At 46.8% G+C, this 19,755-nt stretch overlaps 1 protein-coding gene across 2 annotated transcripts in view; it reads right to left on the bottom strand.

Annotated features, from left to right (window-relative positions):
* Positions 1 to 13,721, bottom strand: part of OSCP1 (organic solute carrier partner 1) — a 42,061-nt gene extending 28,340 nt beyond the window's left edge. Inside the window, exon 1 of one of the 2 annotated variants that reach the window (XM_063444468.1) lies at positions 13,351 to 13,721. In XM_063444468.1, the coding sequence (XP_063300538.1) occupies positions 13,351 to 13,462 (112 nt within the window). In that variant the 5' untranslated portion in view covers positions 13,463 to 13,721. Of the gene's footprint in view, positions 1 to 4,908; positions 4,957 to 13,350 lie in introns of those variants that run through there. The other variant, XM_063444469.1, reaches the window with a different exon arrangement.
* Positions 13,722 to 19,755: the final 6,034 nt, after the last annotated feature.

The following is a 19,755-nucleotide window of genomic DNA, read 5'->3' as shown; positions in this document are numbered from 1 at the left end:
CTCCATCTCCAAACCATGTTCTCCAAGTATGTGCTCAGAGGAGTAGGGGCAGTCCTGTCCTTTTATCCCAAGATTGTAATGACCAGGGAACGCCTGTCAACCGGGGTTCTGGTCTTTCCATTCGATCCATGCGTACGGTGTACCTTCAGGACGGGTAGTGGCCTTCCCTAGTCTTAATACCCGAGCAAGGCAGTGCCCTTTTGCTCCATGAAGGCCTCAGGATCTCATGTCACCTTGACATGGGAAAAACTGCCTGCGCAGTTTGTTCGCAATTGTCTGTTTGATATAGAGCAGAATATATGAAAACCTGCAATCTTAATACCCGAGGCTCTTCCGTTAGCCATACCATCTCCAGGATTGTGTGTAAATAAGCGGGGAATCTCCCCCCGTAATACCTCTAGTGTATTTCTCACGTGGGATACAGTGAAATAGAGGGGTCCAGTCTAAACATGTATACCCTGCATGATCAGGCAGCCCTCTATAACGACATCGGCCGTACGGTCGTTAGGTATAATTGAACGCAGTAGGGACGCCCCTCCATGCAGTCATCGTTATCCTGTACAGGTACAAGCCTGTGTGATGAACAAATGGACAGCACCGTAGTGCGTTGAGTGTGTGAGAGAGCTGCACTCTCTAATAATGTGACCTAACTCTGGGTCAGCGTCCGGGTGATAGCATGAGCTGGCCGCACCCGTTAACAACCAAACATTATAGAAGTACATGCGTGTCTGGTCCCCTCTACAAGAAAGTGTCACTCAAAACGTGTCCTCTGTATCCAGCCCAGTATCGGGCTGAGGTTGAGGGAGGGCCGCGCCCTATAATAACAAATCAGTGTCCGTCCAATATATGAGAGGGGTTCGCTCTCTGTTCATGAAAATAAAAGACATCAGTCTCGGGTCGAGGTGATGGGGGGTTGCACCCTCTTGCAATCCAGACTAGAGTCCCTTAGAGACTCAGGGTGACCAACAGCAGGGGTACACCATTTACTAATATCAGCCTAAGACTGAGGTGTGTCTCTCTGTGACCACGAGACCTTTCTCTGCATCACTCACCTGAGAGATGGAATCACCCGGTAATAAAACAGACCGAAGGTAGATGGAATAGTATACCACCTCAGCCGTGTCCATCCTAATAACAGAAAGGGATGATGAAAAAAATGCAATCTTCGTAAACAATGATGGAAACTACCAACGGACCGCCCGGATCCCGTGCGCGCGCACGGGATCCAGGATGACCGTTGGTAGTCTGAGGAAAGCTGGAGACGTTCTCCGCAATCCACGAGAGCCCGGGAGATCGGAGGAGGTCAAGTCAGGCCTCTCGACGACCCGAGCGATAGGACAATCGGAAGGCTTGAAACCAAGAAACGACCAATAAAGTAGATAACGGTAAATACGTACCTCAGAGAGAAGGCAAATAGCAGATCGGAACAGCAAGTCAAGTAACCCCAACCGAAAGGGTCAGGAGCTAAACATGATGCAGGACTAACTACCAATACCCAAGATGGATACCGGGAAGGCAGCTAAATGGTTAAATGCTGAAGGCAAGGAAACCGTGCTTGTGCGAAATTCTCTTTTCGGAGATGTGTTGCTGCCGGGTTGGTGTAAACCATGGGTGTGTGCCCGGGAATCTTCATAAAGGCTTTGCCCCTCCGGGCATGAGGTGTCGGGCCTTCACCCTTCCAATCATAATAGGTGTCCGTATACTGGTGTCCTTTTGGATAGTAAAGCAGCAGTGCTTACCTGGACACCCCCCTATCTCCATGTCAATAGAGGGCACTGAGCTTTCCTCAGTGATATTCGCCCAGGCCTGTGGCCAAAGGGGGTATCAGGCACAGATAGATTCGGCCAATCAATGGGGCACAGACATAGCAGGCCAATCAATGGGCACAGGCATAGCAGGCCAATCAATGGGGCACAGACATAGCAGGCCAATCCTGGGTTGCGTATTATTATTATTATTATTATGTTATTTATATAGCGCCATCCAATTCCGTAGCGCTTTACAATGGGTATTGAATGAGTAATGGGGACCCCTGAGTTTGGGTAGAGTTCCCTAAAAAATTGTAGATCCTCAGAGCATCCTGTGACATGGGACCGCTAGACACCAACCCTTTTAGACAGCGTAATGCCGTGTGGATAACCTGAACCGGGACTGGCAGTCCCTAAATGCCCAGCAGGCAAATAGTGGTATTCCAGCTGTATTGGGTATAAGCGGAAGTTGTTCCAGTGATTACCTTGTCCATGAATGTAAGATACACTGAGCGATACTCTCCTTAAACCGTGAATTGATATGCACATGCTCACACAGATCTGTTTGATATTTTCTATCATTATTATAGATTACCACCATCATACCACCTGAAGGGTATTGTACCAATGGACTCTTTCAGGAGTAGGGCTAAACAATTGCCAATTCAATTAATCTCCCCAAGAACCTGATAAATTGTTTGTATCAGAGTAGACTGGTCTCCCAGACCAGTTTGAGCCAGAACCAGGTCTGTTAACTTATATATATATGCCATGGACAGTGAATTCATACCAGAGTAGTCTCATCTGAGACCCCATAGCTGGACAGAAAAAATATATACTGTCAGTAGAACTCACAGTTATCTGTGATATACACTGTCAGTAAAACTCACAGCAATCTGTGATGTACACTGTCAACAAAACTCACAGTAATCATTGATATACACTGTCAAACTCACAGCAAGCTAGATATATATTTCCAGTAAAACTCACTGCAAGCTGAGATATAAACTGTCATAGAAACTCAGAAAGCTGATATGTAAACTATCCTGAAATTTACAGCAAGCTGTGATCTATATATATATATATATATATATATATATACACACACACACACACACACACACACATATATATAAATATACTGAAATAGGAACTCAGAAATCAGATATATAAAATGCCATAAGACTCACAGCAAGCTGTGAGATACACACTGTATACAAACTATAGACATATCTGAAGAAAAACTATGGCAAACCTGTAGAAATCCGCCGGGGAATCCCAGCAGGGCAACAATAGCATAGATCTGACCACCGTGGATGGAGGAGGGGCTGCGAGTAGGCGCCCCTTCCTCGAACCGGTCAGACGCCCGCGGCTCTAGATGGAGCCATCGCGGTGAGGCGGCCACGTGCGCAAGCGGGTCCGGACACCGGGTACTCGCGTCCGACCGCGAGTACCCTGGATGCCGGCAGGCTCGCAAATGAGCTCGGGGGATCAGAGGAGGCAGCCAGGTGGCTAGTCTCTTGAAACCCCGAGTGGAACACTAGTAGCCCGCGGTCTAAAGGGCGGGAAATAGCAGAAGGGTGAGAGAGAGTGGGTGGAGGGGGGAGAGGGCAAAAACAAAGGGAGAGCAAACCAGATAGGTATCTCCAGGGACCCCCTTAAACCACACAATGTAAAGGAAAATCTCCCCAAGTAGAAGACAGGGGAAGCAAAGAAAAGCCAAAAGGCACATAAATCCCAAAAGCTAAGCATAATAAATATAAATCAAATTTAAATCACAACAAAACATAATCAATCCCAATAAATCATAATCAATAATTAATTAATTCTAATAAATCATAATTAATCCCAAAGCCACCCACTATAAGCAGGAGGCAGTGGTACTCTGACCTGTACTGTCTGCGAAGCAGCAAAGAAAGAGGGAATGATGCATGGGGAGGGGAGTTTTATAGTACCTAACTTCTCTAGTAAAGAGAGACTTAAGCAAATACGAAGCCTCCTGTCATGTTATAAAATTTTACACCTTTCATACCTAGTTTGTAACAGCTTCTCACACAAATAGAGAGGCATTCACATTTCACACCTCTTATATCCTTTAGTCTGCTTTCAGAGCTGGGATGCTAAATAAAACAAACTTGATAGAGCATCCATCTACAATGTGTGTATTCTATTGTCTAAGCTGCCTACATACTATACACTGCTATATGCATATACCAGTTCAACACCAAGTGCAGATACCACCATACTGTACTCAGCTCTGCAAAGATAAATACGGAGCATGTAGATTGGTCTGTGTTCATATAACAGAAGAATTATTCACATACATTATATGCCTATGAATTAACATTCTACAATGGCTTCTAGCAATGTTGTATGTGGACTTTAATATGGAGTTAAAAAAGTATCAATCTGAGGCGCTTTCCCTTTAAAAAATAGAAAATAGTGTATAATATCTTTAATCTTTATAACCCGTGCTGCTATCCTCTGATTTTCTCCTGTACGTAAGACTCAAAAATGCAATATTTTTAAACAGTGCGTTAGCGCACAAAGATGGGAAAACGCTCAAATTAAAGAGCAAAATATGAATAGGGCTGATTCGAAAAATATCACTCTGCAGAAAGTTCATTCAATAGTGCTTGTTGGTGTTTAAAGAATATTTTAGATGCTTTCCTATGAGGAGGTCTCATGCACGCGCATGCGTGCAGCATTTGCCGCGCATGTGCATTAGGTCTCTGCCACCGGCGCTGGATTTAGGTAAGTCACTGAAGGGGTTTTAACCGCTTCAGCAACATGGGATGGGGACTGGGAGGGAGGGGGCTACTGCAGGATTCCGCAGTGCCGGGAAAACGGATTTGTTTTTTCTGACACTGGAAAGTCCCTTTAAGAATTTTCGGTGGTATCAAAAGATTATTTTATTTTCAAAGAGGTGTATCCCTTTAAATTATGATTCAAACTGCTGCTATATATGTTTTAAAAGTTATTTATGCAATGTTTACATATAGGGGTCATATGGTATAATACCCATATTTGTATGAGAGTATTTATTTAATTCATGTTGAAGAGGTGTATCCTTTTAACAACTTATTAAAAACTGTTACGAATAAAAACTAATCAAAAACATTGTGGACTATCTGCAGCTCTAATGCTGCCAATTGCTTACTATTTTGGGAGTATTTAACAGAGATAGGCCCTCAGCACCAACAGGCTTTGAGAAAGCCTACCCAGGGAGAAACGCGTAAGATCGAGCAGCATCGGTGGATGGTGGATCTGCCAGCGATCAAAATAACTACTCCACGAACTGTGAGCCAGTCATACAGATTTTATTGTCTATTTATTTGTACTTTTATCTATTTTTTGGGAACTAATAAAGTGTGGCATTCTACTGGAGAATCTCCCTGTTTATATACAGACCGACCAGATCCAGACCGAGTGCAAGTGCACTCAAACAAGGTGAGAGCTCCACACAGGGTGTATACGGTGGAGGTTCCTTACCAATTGTTATTACACCATTTTAAGTCCTTATTCCCCTAGATTGCTTTTTGAATTTTAACCCCAGGAGTGCTGGAGGATTCAGAAGGGGCTATTGCATGTATGGTGTGGACTGTGCTACCTTTGGAGTCACTAACAGAGTGCTTTATATACATCACAACATTATTTTTATTTACATGAACTTTCTGCAGAGTGACATTTTTCAAATAAGCCCTATTAATATTTTGCTCTTTAATTTGAGAGTTTTCCCATTTTTGTGCGCTTTTATTGACACACAGGTATTCCAGTACCAGTTTGGAACTCTGCAGTGAGTGATGAGATAAGCATATTTTTTTACATTCTACAAGTGCTGAGATTTTGTTGCTCCTAGACTCTTGCACTTTGACCAGGGCAAACCTAGTAGGGCAGATATTTAACTTTAGATCTCATTACAGTTGCTTTCATATTATTAGCTTGTGCTCAATGACATTTTAGCATTTTGTGTCTAATTTATAAACCTTATGTATCACTCAATATGAAGAGTGAACAGCTTATTGCACTATAAGATTGTGTAGCTGCTGGTGTTATGGACCTACTATTTATAGTACATCTTCTTGAGGTTTACCATCTCTACCAATGGGTTCTAAGATTGTGGTGCTATATTAAAAAGTACTCCAAGCACCAAAACAACTTTTGGTTAATAAAGCAGTTTCGGTGTGCAGATTGTACCCCTGCAGTCTCACTACTAAATTATCTGCCATTTAGGTGTTAAATAGCTTCTTTTAAGCAGCCCTGGTCACACCTCCATGCATGTGACTTGCACAGTCTTTCTAAACACTTCCTGTAAAGAAAGATTGAATGTTTAACCCCTTAAGGACCAAGCTTCTGGAATAAAAGGGAATCATGACGTGTCACACACGTCATGTGTCCTTAAGGGGTTAAACTTCCTTTATTGCACAGTCTATTTCATTTAGAATGTCTTATCTCCTGCTCTGTTAATAGCTGTCTAGACAGGAGTCTGTAAAGTTCAATTTACAGAGCAATAGATAAATATCTCTAAAGTAAGATAACATCTGATTGAAAATGAAACCATTTTTTCACACATACTGTGGTAAGTCACAGCTAGGCCAGGTGTGGATAGGGCTGCATAAACATAAACAAAAGTGATTTAACTCCTAAAAATAAGCAAATTGAGCACTGCAACTGCAGGTACATGATGTATACACTCAAGCTGCTTACTTAAGCTAAAGTTGTTTTGAAGCCTAAAGTGTCCCTTTCAGTGATTTGAAGTGGTCATGGTGCATGCTGTCTGTATTTACAGAGTTGCGGTATAAAGGGGAGTTTACATCTCCGGCAGCATCATTGGGGTGTCAGACAGCTTGGATCTCTAGATGGCTAATGTAAATTCTGTGTAATTTTCATGAATGGCGACAGCATCTGGAGCTCTGCAGAAGCCAGAGGTGCATCACAGGACCACCAGGGAGCACCAGAGGTTTGAGGCGCCAGTGAAGAAGCAACCCACACATTCCTGCCCCACATAAGAACCTTAGTGAGCTGAAATTGTTATTGGGATAGAGAAAATTCCTTAAAATTCAATCTACTGTGGTTTACTATGCAGTATTTTTATTATCAACCTGCTAACCATTATAAAGGATATAATAAACTCATGCTTAACAGGACGGATGAAGGATTAACACAGTACAGTACTTTTGATTCAAGCAGAATGGGAAAGCTGGTGGTACGCAGAAAACAAAAAACACTTGCTAAGGGCATCTGAACAATGTTTGAACCCTGCCTCGTGGTTTAGACAGCCCTGAGAGCAAGGGGGATAGGGGGGAATATGTGACCAGTATTATTTAGATTAGAATAATCTAAAAGAAATAGCACTAAAAATAACAGTGGAAAAGCAAATTTAATATAAAATGTGCACGTGCAGCGTACGTTGGTTGAAAGCCTTTCACATGTGACAGAATCCCATGTGCATTTGACCTGTACAGCACTAAGCCAATAGTGCTGAAAGCATGAAGCAAAAGCAAAAGGAAGCAGGGAATCTTAGAGGCGCTATCTTATATATAAGCACACTGTACCTCGTTTTCTGTCTTGATTTGTCCAATCCTCTACGTGAAGCAGATAATGAACAGATTGGTTTAAGAACACAAAATGTATTTATTTTATCTATACAGTCATGGTCTTTCCTGATTCTCTGCCTTCTCTCCCAGGCAATGTTTTCTAACCTGCCGGGTACCGCTTCCCACCTCCACTACCTCAGCAAAGAGCAAGGAAGCTCCTGCATAACTCAACTAAATGAGCTAAGACCTACACTGCCAAGCTTAACTCACACAGAGATGTTACGGCTCTCTAGTTTATGTAGTGGAGGCAGTGAGCAGGGCCCTCCAGATACCAGTTAAGAATTCAAACCATTCTAAAAAAAAGTTTTTTATAATGGGGAGGGGGCACCAGGGCACTCCTGGCACCATAATCACTACATATATGCAGTGGTTATGGTGCTTGAATGTACCTTTAAAACATTCAAGTCAAAAGGTTACTATCCAGGTGCAGATGTTACTCACGACTAACATTTGTTAACATTGTTTTGTTGTTTCTGACACTGAATATGTATGGCATGTAAACTCAGGGATACATTTACGGTGTGTATGACAAAGCAAATGTGTATGTATGAGTGAATGCAGGGAGAATACTTGTGTTAAAGGGAACCTATACTCTAGAAAATAAAACATTATTTTGGGACTAAAGGTTCCCTTCTGTCGACCCATCTTTAAGCCTGCATTTAAAAATTAAAGTTAAATAAATATTACTCACTGTGTTTCCTTGCTCTAGTGGCTGTCAGAAAGACTAGATATGAATTCAAGGACCACTGAATCCATTGAGATGAAGAGGTTTAGGTGACTATACTGTTCCTCTAAGTCTGTGTCCCTTAATCACAAAATGTGCTTTATACTAGAAAATCTCAATTTATCCTTCCTGGTGAAACATTAATATATAATAAATAATTTACTAAATAATGCAGGGATGCATGTATGAATAGAGGGGGAGGACATTTAAATGGAGTGTCTGTCCGCCTGTGTTGATGCCAAACAATGTATTTTCAAAGGAGTGCCTTTGTATCAAATGCAGGCACTGTGTTTATATGAAAAGTGTGTGTATACAAGGATGAATTTGAGAAAAGCGTCTTTGGCCATAACAGTGTGAGATTCCACAAACAGACCTCAGGACCGACGGTGTGGGATCGGCGGGGACTCGGTTAGTATGAAGGACGGCATGGACGTTCTATGCCACCCGCTGGCATTTAGGACCGCCCCAAAAAGGATGGCATAGAACGCCCGCTGTCCTCAAGGGGTTATACATATTGTGAAAAGGACTGAATGTTCAAAATATATGGTCATTAAATTGTTTACCCCTTATCTGCTATTGACAAAACTATTTTCCACTTAACACAACAAGAACATTACATAAGTAAATCATGATGCCATCCATTTCCTCCTGGGATAGCTGATGAAATGCCTTAGTTACTTATCTGATTTTGTTTTTAGATACAGCAACAAGTATCATCTACACCTTACCTTAGTTTCTCCAATTCTTATGAGCCATTTTAACACCTTAACAATGCATGACGGAATTCATCCGTGATAAATGTCCTTCCCTTAAGGACCCATGACAAAATAATGCTATCGTGTTATTTTACCAGCAGGGACTGTTTCTCTGTTTTCCCTCTGTAGATACCATTCCTCTATCGGCTAGAGCCAGAATTAATGAAAGAGCATTGTGAATATATAATGCAAAATTAATGACAATTAAAAAAAAATTTACTTTTTTTTTTTTTTTTTAAATGCAGTGTTAAAAATAATTAAAGTGATAGTGCTTTTATGTATATACTCACAATGCATATCATATATATCTGTTCTATACCAAATGAAAATTGCAATTAAAGTGACATTACTATCCAAAACCTCCTAAAATTTATACTTTCCTGTGGTCACCTCCAAAGGGGCACCTGAAGCGGGGGTAATCTAAACTAGGTGCACACCTGTGTTATACATAAATGATTGTAATGTGTAAATAGGTCGACAGCCACCAGAGGCGGATTTAATACTGAAATATAAGCGCTGCGGAATTAATATTGTAAAGCGCTGCAGAATTAGTTGGCACTATATAAATACCAATAATAATAATAATAATAACACAGTTCCCAAATAGCTCTTTTTAAAACTACCTCAAAAATGCCAACCCACACTTACTAAATACATCACCATAAATCGTGACTCATTTAAAACGTATTTCTTTATCTAGCTTCTCATAGAAGTTTATTTCTCTGCTAAATGAAATCATATTGTTTTTATATATAATTTGCTTTAAATATGCCTACCATATCAAGTGCAACATTTTCAAAAGACTGTCACAGTTATTCAAGAGTTTTGGTGTACTCAAAAGGGAATTTCCAGTTTAAAGAAAGGAAAGTCCAGGAGGAACAGGTAAGTTGTTAAACCGTGTTAAAAGGGGGGATGGCGCCAGGGGTCTCCTGCCACTATAACAACTGCAAATGGCTATACCGTATTTATTCGAGTATAACGCACAAAATTTTGTACCGATTTTTAATTTAAAATTAGGGGTGCGCGTTATACTCGAATAAATATTCAAGTGGGTGCTCCGATTATACCTCCCAGGACCGCCGGGCTCATTACAAGCCCGGCGGTCCTGGGGGGGCGGGCAGCAAGCGTTTACTCACCTCCGTGCAGCTCCTCCAGCTTCCCAGTGTAAATCTCGCGAGATCCGCGGCCAGCTCTGACGTCAATATTTATTCGAGTATAACAAGCACCCTAATTTTAGATTAAAAATCGGTATAAAATTTTATACCGATTTTTAATCGAAAATTAGGGGTGCGCGTTATACTCGAATAAATACGGTATTTCCTAGGTGCTGGGACTATTCCTTTAAGACTAAAGAAAAATTGTTTAAATAAAGGTTTTTTTTCTGTTTGTTTAGGTCTGAATTTTTACATTGATTAGTACATTTTCATTTTAGTGAATAACACTGAAAATTAAATAAAATGAAAAAAAGTAAAATGACACAGAGCACTGTGATTGGATGGATTTCAAGCCATCCAATCACAGTGCTCTGTGTCATTTTACAAGCGTGGGAAAATTCCAAAGAACTTTCCCACGCTTGTAAAATGTCAAAGAGCACTCTGATTGGCTTAAACCCACCAATCAGAGTGTTCTTAGCCTAATGGCAGGGCAGGGGAAAGCCTTTATAAGCCTTCACCCACCCTGCGGAGCTCAGTCTGCGCGGAGCCCTCCATGGGTGAACATGGATTGTTTTTTTTGCGCTCGTTTTTTTTTTTTTTTTTAATTGGGTCGGTTATTATGGCTTTTTATCTGGCCTTTTTTGGGGCTGAAGAAAGAAGATTTTAGAAGAAAGAAAACATCGAATGGTAAGTTGTTTTTAATCACATTTTTTTTTTTTATAGGTTTTTAGTTAATGGTCCCCCCTCATTATTTTTAGGGTGAGGGGGGTAGGTAGGGAGATATTTTTTTTTTGGGGGGGGGGGGAAGGGTTAACTAGGGTCCCCCCCCTTTGTATTTAGGGCCCCCACCCACCACTCAGGGGTGGGGGCCGGGGGGGACATTAGGTCCCCCCCTTATTGATCATTTTAGGGCCCCCACCCGCCGCTCAGGGGTGGGGGCCGGGGGGGGGGCAGTAGGTCCCCCCCCTTATTGATCATTTTAGGGCCCCCACCCGCCGCTCAGGGGTGGGGGCCGGGGGGGGACAGTAGGTCCCCCCCCTCATTGATAATTTTAGGGCCCCCACCCGCCGGTCAGGGGGGGGGGCAGTAGGCCCCCCCCCTTATTGATAATTTTAGGGCCCCCACCCGCCGCTCAGGGGTGGGGGCCGGGGGGGGACAGTAGGTCCCCCCCCTCATTGATAATTTTAGGGCCCCCACCCGCCACACAGGGGTGGGGGCCGGGGGGGGGACAGTAGGTCCCCCCCTTATCGATAATTTTAGGGCCCCCACCCGCCGCTCAGGGGTGGGGGCCGGGGGGGACAATAGGTCCACCCCTTATTGATAATTTTAGGGCCCCCACCCGCCGCACAGGGGTGGGGGCCGGGGGGGGGACAATAGGTCCCCCCCCCTTATTTTTAATTTTAGGGCCCCCACCCGCCGCTCAGGGGTGGGGGCCGGGGGTGGGAACGTAGGTCCCCCCCCCCTTATTGATAATTTTAGGGCCCCCACCCGCCGCTCAGGGGTGGGGGCCGGGGGGGGGGCAGTAGGTCCCCCCCCTTATTGATAATTTTAGGGCCCCCACCCGCCGCTCAGGGGTGGGGGCCGGGGGGGGGGACAATAGGTCCCCCCCCCCTTATTTTTAATTTTAGGGCCCCCACCCGCCGCTCAGGGGTGGGGGCCGGGGGTGGGAACGTAGGTCCCCCCCCCTTATTGATAATTTTAGGGCCCCCACCCGCCGCTCAGGGGTGGGGGCCGGGGGGGGGCAGTAGGTCCCCCCCTTATTGATAATTTTAGGGCCCCCACCCGCCGCTCAGGGGTGGGGGGCAGTAGGTCCCCCCCCTTATTGATAATTTTAGGGCCCCCACCCGCCGCTCAGGGGTGGGGGCCGGGGGGGGACAGTAGGTCCCCCCCCCTCATTGATAATTTTAGGGCCCCCACCCGCCGCACAGGGGTGGGGGCCGGGGAAGGGAACGTAGGTCCCCCCCCCACTTATTGATAATTTTAGGGCCCCCACCCGCCGCTCAGGGGTGGGGGCCGGGGGGGGACAGTAGGTCCCCCCCTCATTGATAATTTTAGGGCCCCCACCAGCCGCTCAGGGGTGGGGGCCGGGGGGGGGCAGTAGGTCCCCCCCCTTATTGATTATTTTAAGGCCCCCACCCGCCGCTCAGGGGTGGGGGCCGGGGGGGGACAGTAGGTCCCCCCCCCTCAGTGATAATTTTAGGGCCCCCACCCGCCGCTCAGGGGTGGGGGCCGGGGGGGGGGGACAGTAGGTCCCCCCCCTCATTGATAATTTTAGGGCCCCCACCCGCCGCACAGGGGTGGGGGCCGGGGGGGGACAGTAGGTCCCCCCCCCCCTCATTGATAATTTTAGGGCCCCCACCCGCCGCACAGGGGTGGGGGCACAGTAGGTCCCCCCCCTTATTGATAATTTTAGAAAGCGGTCAGTCAGACAGCTCAGCTCGCGACCATTCAATGCCGCTCTATGAAGAACGCGATTGGTGCAGCACGAAGCCGCGCATGCGCACCACATCGCGATGACGCTTCTCTGTGAGAAGCGTCCTATTGGGCCCCGTGATTTCGTCATTTTGACGAAAAAGGGGGCGCGGCTTAGCGGGGAGCTCGGCGCTGGAACGGAGGTAAGTTTTTAATATAAAAACACCTCAAAAATGATTTTTAATAAATGAAAGTACATATCAAAGCAAGAAGGAAGGCTGGGGGACTTGTCTTTCTTGCTTTTATATGGTGACTACAGAGTCCCTTTAAGCTACATTTGTCATAACTACTGGCTAGATTTAAAGGAGCACACTAAGCATCCCAAAACGACAGCCTGCTGTAGTGGTCACACTCAGATCTGACACACCACGTTACATTATGTAAATTGTTACATTTCTAAGGAAACTAGGGGAACTCTCAGGGAAATGCTGTACACGGATTATTCACTAATATGGGAGTGGTCAAGAATTCAAAGTAAATTCATATAATTCACTATACTTAAAATCGGAGTGATATGAAATCCGTATGGCAAAATGTGGACAAATACAGCGGGAATGGAAAAAAAAAATCTCAAAGCTCAGCTGCAGTTTAATAATTTTTACAGTTTGATAATTTTCTGCCTAATATTTGCAATTCACAAAATTCTCTTACAACTTGGAATTGACTAATTCTCGAATTTTAAGCCAAATCTGGATAGAATATACATTTGTTTTCTAATGTTTCGCTTTTGCCTTAACAATTATGAAATGAACTTTGAATTCCCAACAATACTCTTTAATGACTGAGCCTGTACACAGTGTGTATTGTGTGCATTGTTAGACAGCCATCGTGTTGGTCTCTCCTGTCAGTCCATTATCACGGGGTATAGGGGGAGAGAGGGGGGGGGGGTGCACTACTCACCTTTCCTGGCTTTTTCCGGGGGGATGTTCTGGGCTGTCAGCCTCTGGTCCAAAATATAGAGCATCTCTCCCCCCAGGTTAACAAAGAGCAGGGGCAGTGTGCGCAGTGACATGACTGCTAGACAGCGATACGGACTAAGCAGCAGATGAAGCCCTGCGAGGACGGGTACCAGTGTTAGAGGGGGAGCGGTGGGCAAGGGCTCTTGGTGGAGGGGGGGGAGGGGTCAGGCAGCTACCCAGTTGGGGAGCATTGGATATTTCGGGTGTTGTTATAATAGGTTTTGCGGGTCACCCAGACAGAGTGAGGCGCTGTATGCTGATCCCCAGTCAATCACAGCTCCCCTACTTCACGGACAGCAGACGCGCTCTGTTGCTAGGCGACCCAAGATTCTAGCCAATCAGACAGCGCTTTACTTCCGGAGGTAACCTGCCGGAGACCTAAACACTAGAGACCAAACAGAACCACTGTTCGGTTCAATGCCCACCGGTGGCTCCTTCTCTGCAGTATCATGTTGCTTAGCGACTAGTGTTGGAGGCTCCCTGTTTGTGGTGTTTTTAGAGAATACCCAGAATTGTACTCCGTGTCCTAAACTTTATGTTAACAGATTTAAAAAAAAAAAAAGGGCAGCACATGTGTACTGCCAACCAGTGTGTTGCTGATCCTGTACCTAGAGCAGGACTGTGATTCCTAATTACCAGGACTGGGTGTCTATTAACCCTTTAACCCCTTAAAGGGACACTATAGTCACCCAGACCACTTCAGCTCAATGAAGTGGTCCGGGTGCCAGGTCCCCCAGGTTTTAACCCTTCAGATGTAAACATAGCAGTTTCAGAGAATCTGCTATGTTTATATTTGGGGTTAAACCAGCCTCTAGTGGCTGGCTTCCGGACAGCCACTAGAGGCGCATCTGCCATGCTGGAAGCATATTATGCATATTCGGCTCCGCTGACGTCGGCAGAGGGAGCTAACATCGGCGGGGGAGGAGAGGTCACCGGCGCTGGAGAAAGGTAAGCTGCTGAAGGGGTTTTAATCCTTTCAGCGCCACAGGAGGGGGACCCTGAGGGTGGGGGCACCCTCAGGGCACTATAGTTTCAGGAAAACCGCTTTGTTTTCCAGACACTATAGTGATCCTTTAACCCAGTGGTAGTCAACCTTTTTCTACCTACCGCCCACTAATGCATCTTTTTGGTTGAAAAAATGTCCTTACCGCCCACCAGTTTCAACGCAAATGCAGAATATTTTTTAGAAAGGAGGGTGTTTTAAACTTAATGCAGGTTTATAAGGTTTTTAACTTTATAAAGTTTAATGAGAAAACAATAAAGTAAATTGAAATTACCTTTACTAGTGATTAATGAGATCCTTGAGGTTGATGCTGTGAGACTAAATATTTGATATCTGGTTCGATTTTCGTAAGGAACAAACGAAGGTCTTTTTCAGTGATATTCAGACGACTTCTCATTTGTGCGTCAGCTCATCTCCTCTCCCTCCTCAATTCCCCATCCCCACCTTTTTTTCCCTTTTTTCTATTTTTTTTTTGTAAATATGATTTTTATTTCCTGAATTTTGGGGAAAAAAAGGTAAGTATCGTGTAGACTCGCAGGTCTGTGGCAACATATTCAACACGTAAAGATCAAACATAAGGCGGGCGCGCAGGCCCAACAGGAATGTCGGACACGCAGGTCCCAGATATCAACAGCAATGAAAACCTATGTGGGTGTACCCCCTACCCCTCTCCCAAGTAATTCCCAGTAATCCCGTGTTCTTTGGCCATATGGAGTGGAGTAACCTCCCTTGGCTAGTCTGTTGTCCCTTCAGGCAGGGCCTGATCCCTCCAGTTGGCTACCTCTAAGGTGTCTAATGCGCATCCCCCTATTGCCCCCCATGTGGCCCTTTCGGGGTGGTTTTGTCTTCTGTATGCGCGGGAGGGATGAGCACTGTTCGGTTGATACACGTCCGTGTAGGATCATGTCCGTTGAGGGCCTCAGTTATCAACAGACTATAGCGATGGAGTCCTGTTTTGGAGGGAAATATGAGCTTTGGGGAGTGTGTTCCCAATGCCTGTAAACCTGCGTGACAGCTAGTCAGTGTTTCCCATTTGAAACTACAAGGGGGGGGGGGGGTAAGGGAAAGTGTAAGGAAGGAGGAGGGGGGTCTGTCCGTCGTCCCCATGGCCATCCAGGCAGTGTATATCGCTGTCATTAGTTATGTAGTAACGTCAGGAAGTCCTGTTTCGTCGTGGTCAGTATCCAGTGGGTCCAGATGTCTAAGTATGTCTGATGTTGTTTTTCAGTTGCTAACATGGTGAGCTCTTCCACCGCTCTCAGTTCCTCCATATGGGTGAACCATTTGAGTATAGAAGGGGTCTCGCTTTTTTTCCAGTATTGTGGTATAGTTTGCTTGGCCATGTTTAGAATACGAATTGTAAGTGATTTTTTGTATCTAGAAGTCGGTGTAGTCGTGTGGTGGAGCAGCATTGCTGCAGGTTCTAGTGGTGGTGGGTTGTCAGAGAAGCGGGAGGCTATTTTATGTATCGTCCTCCAGAATGGTTGGACGAGTTCGCAATCCCACCAAATGTGTAAAGGTGTGCCCGTTGCATTGGCGCACCTCCAGCATATGCTGGACCCGTGGGCATGTATGTATTGAGGCGTGTCTGGGGTGCAGTACCATTGTGTGAGTATCTTATAGGCTGTCTCCTGACTCTTGCTAAATATGGAGCAGTGGTGGGTGACCTCACATATCTTTTCCCATTCAACCGTGCTAAATGTATGATTAAGGGCCTCCTCCCATTTTCCCATAAAACGTGGTGTGGCTGTGGGTGTGAGCGTTTGTAGGAGGGTGTAAAGGTGCGAGATGCCATGTGGTAGCGGGTCAGGGTCTGCACATAGTTGCTCAAAAGCGGTGAGTCCCCTAGTGAGGGCTCCTGCGCGTGGTAGGGTCTTGGTATAGCTCGCTAGCTGTGCGTAGCGGAAGTGGGTTGTGAACGGTTGGAAAGGGTCCCCACATAAGTCAGTCAAGGACCTCAGCCTCTGACCAGAGCACACATGTCTCAGCCTTGGCAGTGGGCATTGCACCAGGGCCCGCAGTGCCCAAGGGTCCTTGCCTGGTGGGAAGCCTGGATTGTGTGTGAGGGGGAGCAGTGGGGACGGGTACGTGGAGAGTGCGTGTCTACCGGCATTACCTCGCCATATCTTCAGCGTCGCTTTCGTGTATGTGGAGTGGCGCGTTTCCCTTCCATCTGTCCCTACGGGGAGCCACGGGATGAGGGCTGCTGGGAGCCCAGCCACCCCCTCTTCCACTTGTTTCCACAATTTGCTGACCCCAGTCTTAGACCACTCCACTACACGTTGCAGGTGGCATGCCTTGTAGTATAGCCGGAAATCGGGTAGGGCTAGGCCCCCTTTGTTCTTGGGTTGGGTGAGTAGCGCGTATTTTAGTCTGGGTCTCCTCCCATCCCAAACAAAAGCCCCCATAGCCTGTCTAAGTGCGGCAAAGAATGAGGATGGGATCATGATGGGTAGGGCCTGGAAGAGGTAAAGTAGTCTCGGTAGCAGGTTCATTTTTATTACTTGGATTCTACCCAACCAGGAGATGTGCGGGAGGGCCCACTCCTTCATGTCTGTTCGGAACTTAGCTAGTATCGGGGCGAAATTCGCTGTAAAAAGCTCCGATTCCTTAACTGTCAGCCAAGTACCGAGGTATCGGATTTTGTCCGTGGCCCATTGGAACGCAAAGCTCCGACGGAGCTGTGCCGTTCTCCTTGTGGGTACGCTGACGTTTAAGACATATGATTTTGAGAAGTTAATCTTGTACCCCGATATCCCGCCAAAGGTCTGGAACTCCTGCACTAGATTGGGGAGGGAGACTTCCGGGTGGGTTATGAAAAATAGGAGGTCATCCGCATACGCGGCAAGTTTATGATGTGTGTCTCCTATGTGTACCCCCTTGATGTCTGGGTGGTGTCGGATTGTGGTGAGTAGGGGTTCCAGGGCCAGGAAGAACAGCAATGGAGACAGGGGACACCCCTGTCTCGTACCATTGTGAATTGGGAATGCCTCCGTGGGCGCCCCGTTAACCAGGACGTGTGCCGTCGGGTGAGTGTATAGGGCCTTAATCCATCCCTGCAGGTATGGCCACACACCCATATGTGACAGCGTCTGGAACATATACGTCCAGCAGACCCTGTCAAAGGCCTTCTCCGCGTCCGTGGACAGCAGGAGAAGGCCCATGTCGTCCCCTGACTTTCTGTGCATTATCGTGAGGGCCCTTATGGTGTCGTCCCTGGCTTCCCGGCCCATCACAAACCCCACCTGGTCCGCATGGACCAGAGAGGGCACGCGCACCTGGAGCCGGGTCGCTAGGACCTTCGCCAGCAGTTTGATGTCGTTATTTATGAGGGATATGGGCCGGTAGCTCCCACAGTGCTCCCGGTCCTTGCCCTCTTTCGGAATTATGGTGATGTGGCTCATGAGTGCCTGTGTAGGCAATTCGTGTCCCTCCCTGATGGCATTGAACATGTCTAGGAGTGGGGGGTACAGGATCTCGGCATAGCTTTTATAGTATTTGATGGGCAGGCCGTCTGGGCCTGGAGTCCTACCTGGTTTCATGGATTTAATAGCGAGCGCGAGTTCCCCCATGGATATGGGTTCGTCCAGTTGGTCGGCCGTCAGGGAGGGGAGCCTATGGGTCTTTAGATAGTTATCTATTGAGGTCTGGAGTGATCGTGACTGGGCGTCGGTGTGTGGGCGTGGGAGGGAGTACAGTTCCGCGTAGTATGTGCGAATGATTTCCTGGATCTTGGCCGGGTGTCTGTGTAGGACCCCTGCCTTGTCTCGGATCCTGTCTATGTATGTGTCGTGTCGTCTTTTGGCTAGCATGCGCGCTAGAAGCTTCCCACTTTTGTTCCCATGTATTTCAAAGAAGGCTCTGTTTCGCAGAGCGTCCCTCTGATGAGTGGAGTGAAGAAGAGTAGTTAGTTCCCTTCGCAAGCTGAGGAGTGTGGCCTGGTGTGTGGGGAGTTGGTGTTGTTTGTTAATTGTGTCTGCTTGTGCTATGTCCGATAGTAATGTGGCCATACGGGCCTCTCTCTGTTTCTTCAGGAGCGCACTTTTTTGAATGAAATGACCTCTTATGACACTCTTGTGTGCCTCCCAGCGTATGGTGGGGGAAGTCTGTTCGCAGGTGTTGTTCGTAAAGTACTCCCGCAGTGTCTTCCCTATGTCTGAGGTGACCGTTAGATTAGTAAGCAGTGATTCATTTAACCTCCACTTGGAGATCTTGGGTCTATGGAGGGGGGAGTGGAATTTGATGGTCACTGGGTAATGGTCCGACCACGTCACGGTGCCTTGATCAGCCTGTAAGACTAGCGGTATGTGGTGGCTGGGGACTAATAGGTAATCTATGCGTGTGTAGGAGTTATGGGGGTGGGAGTGGAAGGTGAAATCCTTTTCGTCGGGGTGGAAAGCTCTCCAACAGTCTACTAGTTTTGATCTGGTCAGGAGAGCTTTAATGGCCGTAAGATATTGTGAGGGAATGTGTGAGTGGCCCGAGGAGGAGTCCCATTTGGGGTCTAACGCTACATTTAGGTCACCACCTACTATCAATATGCCTTCCTGGAAGCCCGCTAGCGTGCGGAGCGTCTTGGCTAGGAACTTATATTGCCCGCGGTTTGAGGCGTAAAGAGTGGCTAGAGTATATGTCGTGCCTGCGATCGTCCATTTGAGGAACAGGAAGCGGCCCTCCGGATCCGTTAAGACCCCAGTTTCCGTGAATGGGAGGTGTCTATGTAGGAGTACTGCCGTGCCCCGGGACTTACCCCCCTGAAAGTCGCTGTAGTATCCCCTGGGGTAGTGTTGATTTGTCAGTGTGGGTCGCGAGCCTGCTCGAAAGTGGGTCTCTTGTAGAAACACTATGGATGCGTGAGCTGCCCTAAAATCTTTATGAGCTCCGGCCTTTTTTTCTGGCGTGTTGAGTCCCCTAGCGTTCAGTGTGAAAATTGTGAGTGGGGCCGGTATTAGAGACATACTGGATATGAGTCTATCGCTCAAAGGCGATGCAGTCACTTCTGTCCGGTAGTCAGGTACAGAAGGTATGGGATAGGGTAACTTGGGGAAAACCGGGAAGGTCTGAGGGGGAGAAGGGAAAGGACGTACCCTCTGGGTCTAGAGACCGGGTACGGATGAGTAGCGCCTTATACGGCGGATTATGGATTTGAGCGTTGGAGGGCAGTGAGCTCCCCCCCTCCCGTGGGTAGGAGGGTGCACCGCGCACCTAGGGCTAAACGCTCTAGCCAATAGGGTAGCAAAGGAGTCCAAGAAGCCCCAAGTAGGCAGAACCCAGCGGGCCCAGGACGCTCCCAGAAAGATCGTCACGTTCCTCTGCGAGCCCCCGGAGTTCCGCCCAGTCAGG

The sequence above is a fragment of the Pelobates fuscus genome, chromosome 1 (assembly GCF_036172605.1).
Source record: "Pelobates fuscus isolate aPelFus1 chromosome 1, aPelFus1.pri, whole genome shotgun sequence".
NCBI lineage: Eukaryota > Metazoa > Chordata > Amphibia > Anura > Pelobatidae > Pelobates > Pelobates fuscus.
This window is presented reverse-complemented; position numbering and strand designations above follow the sequence as displayed.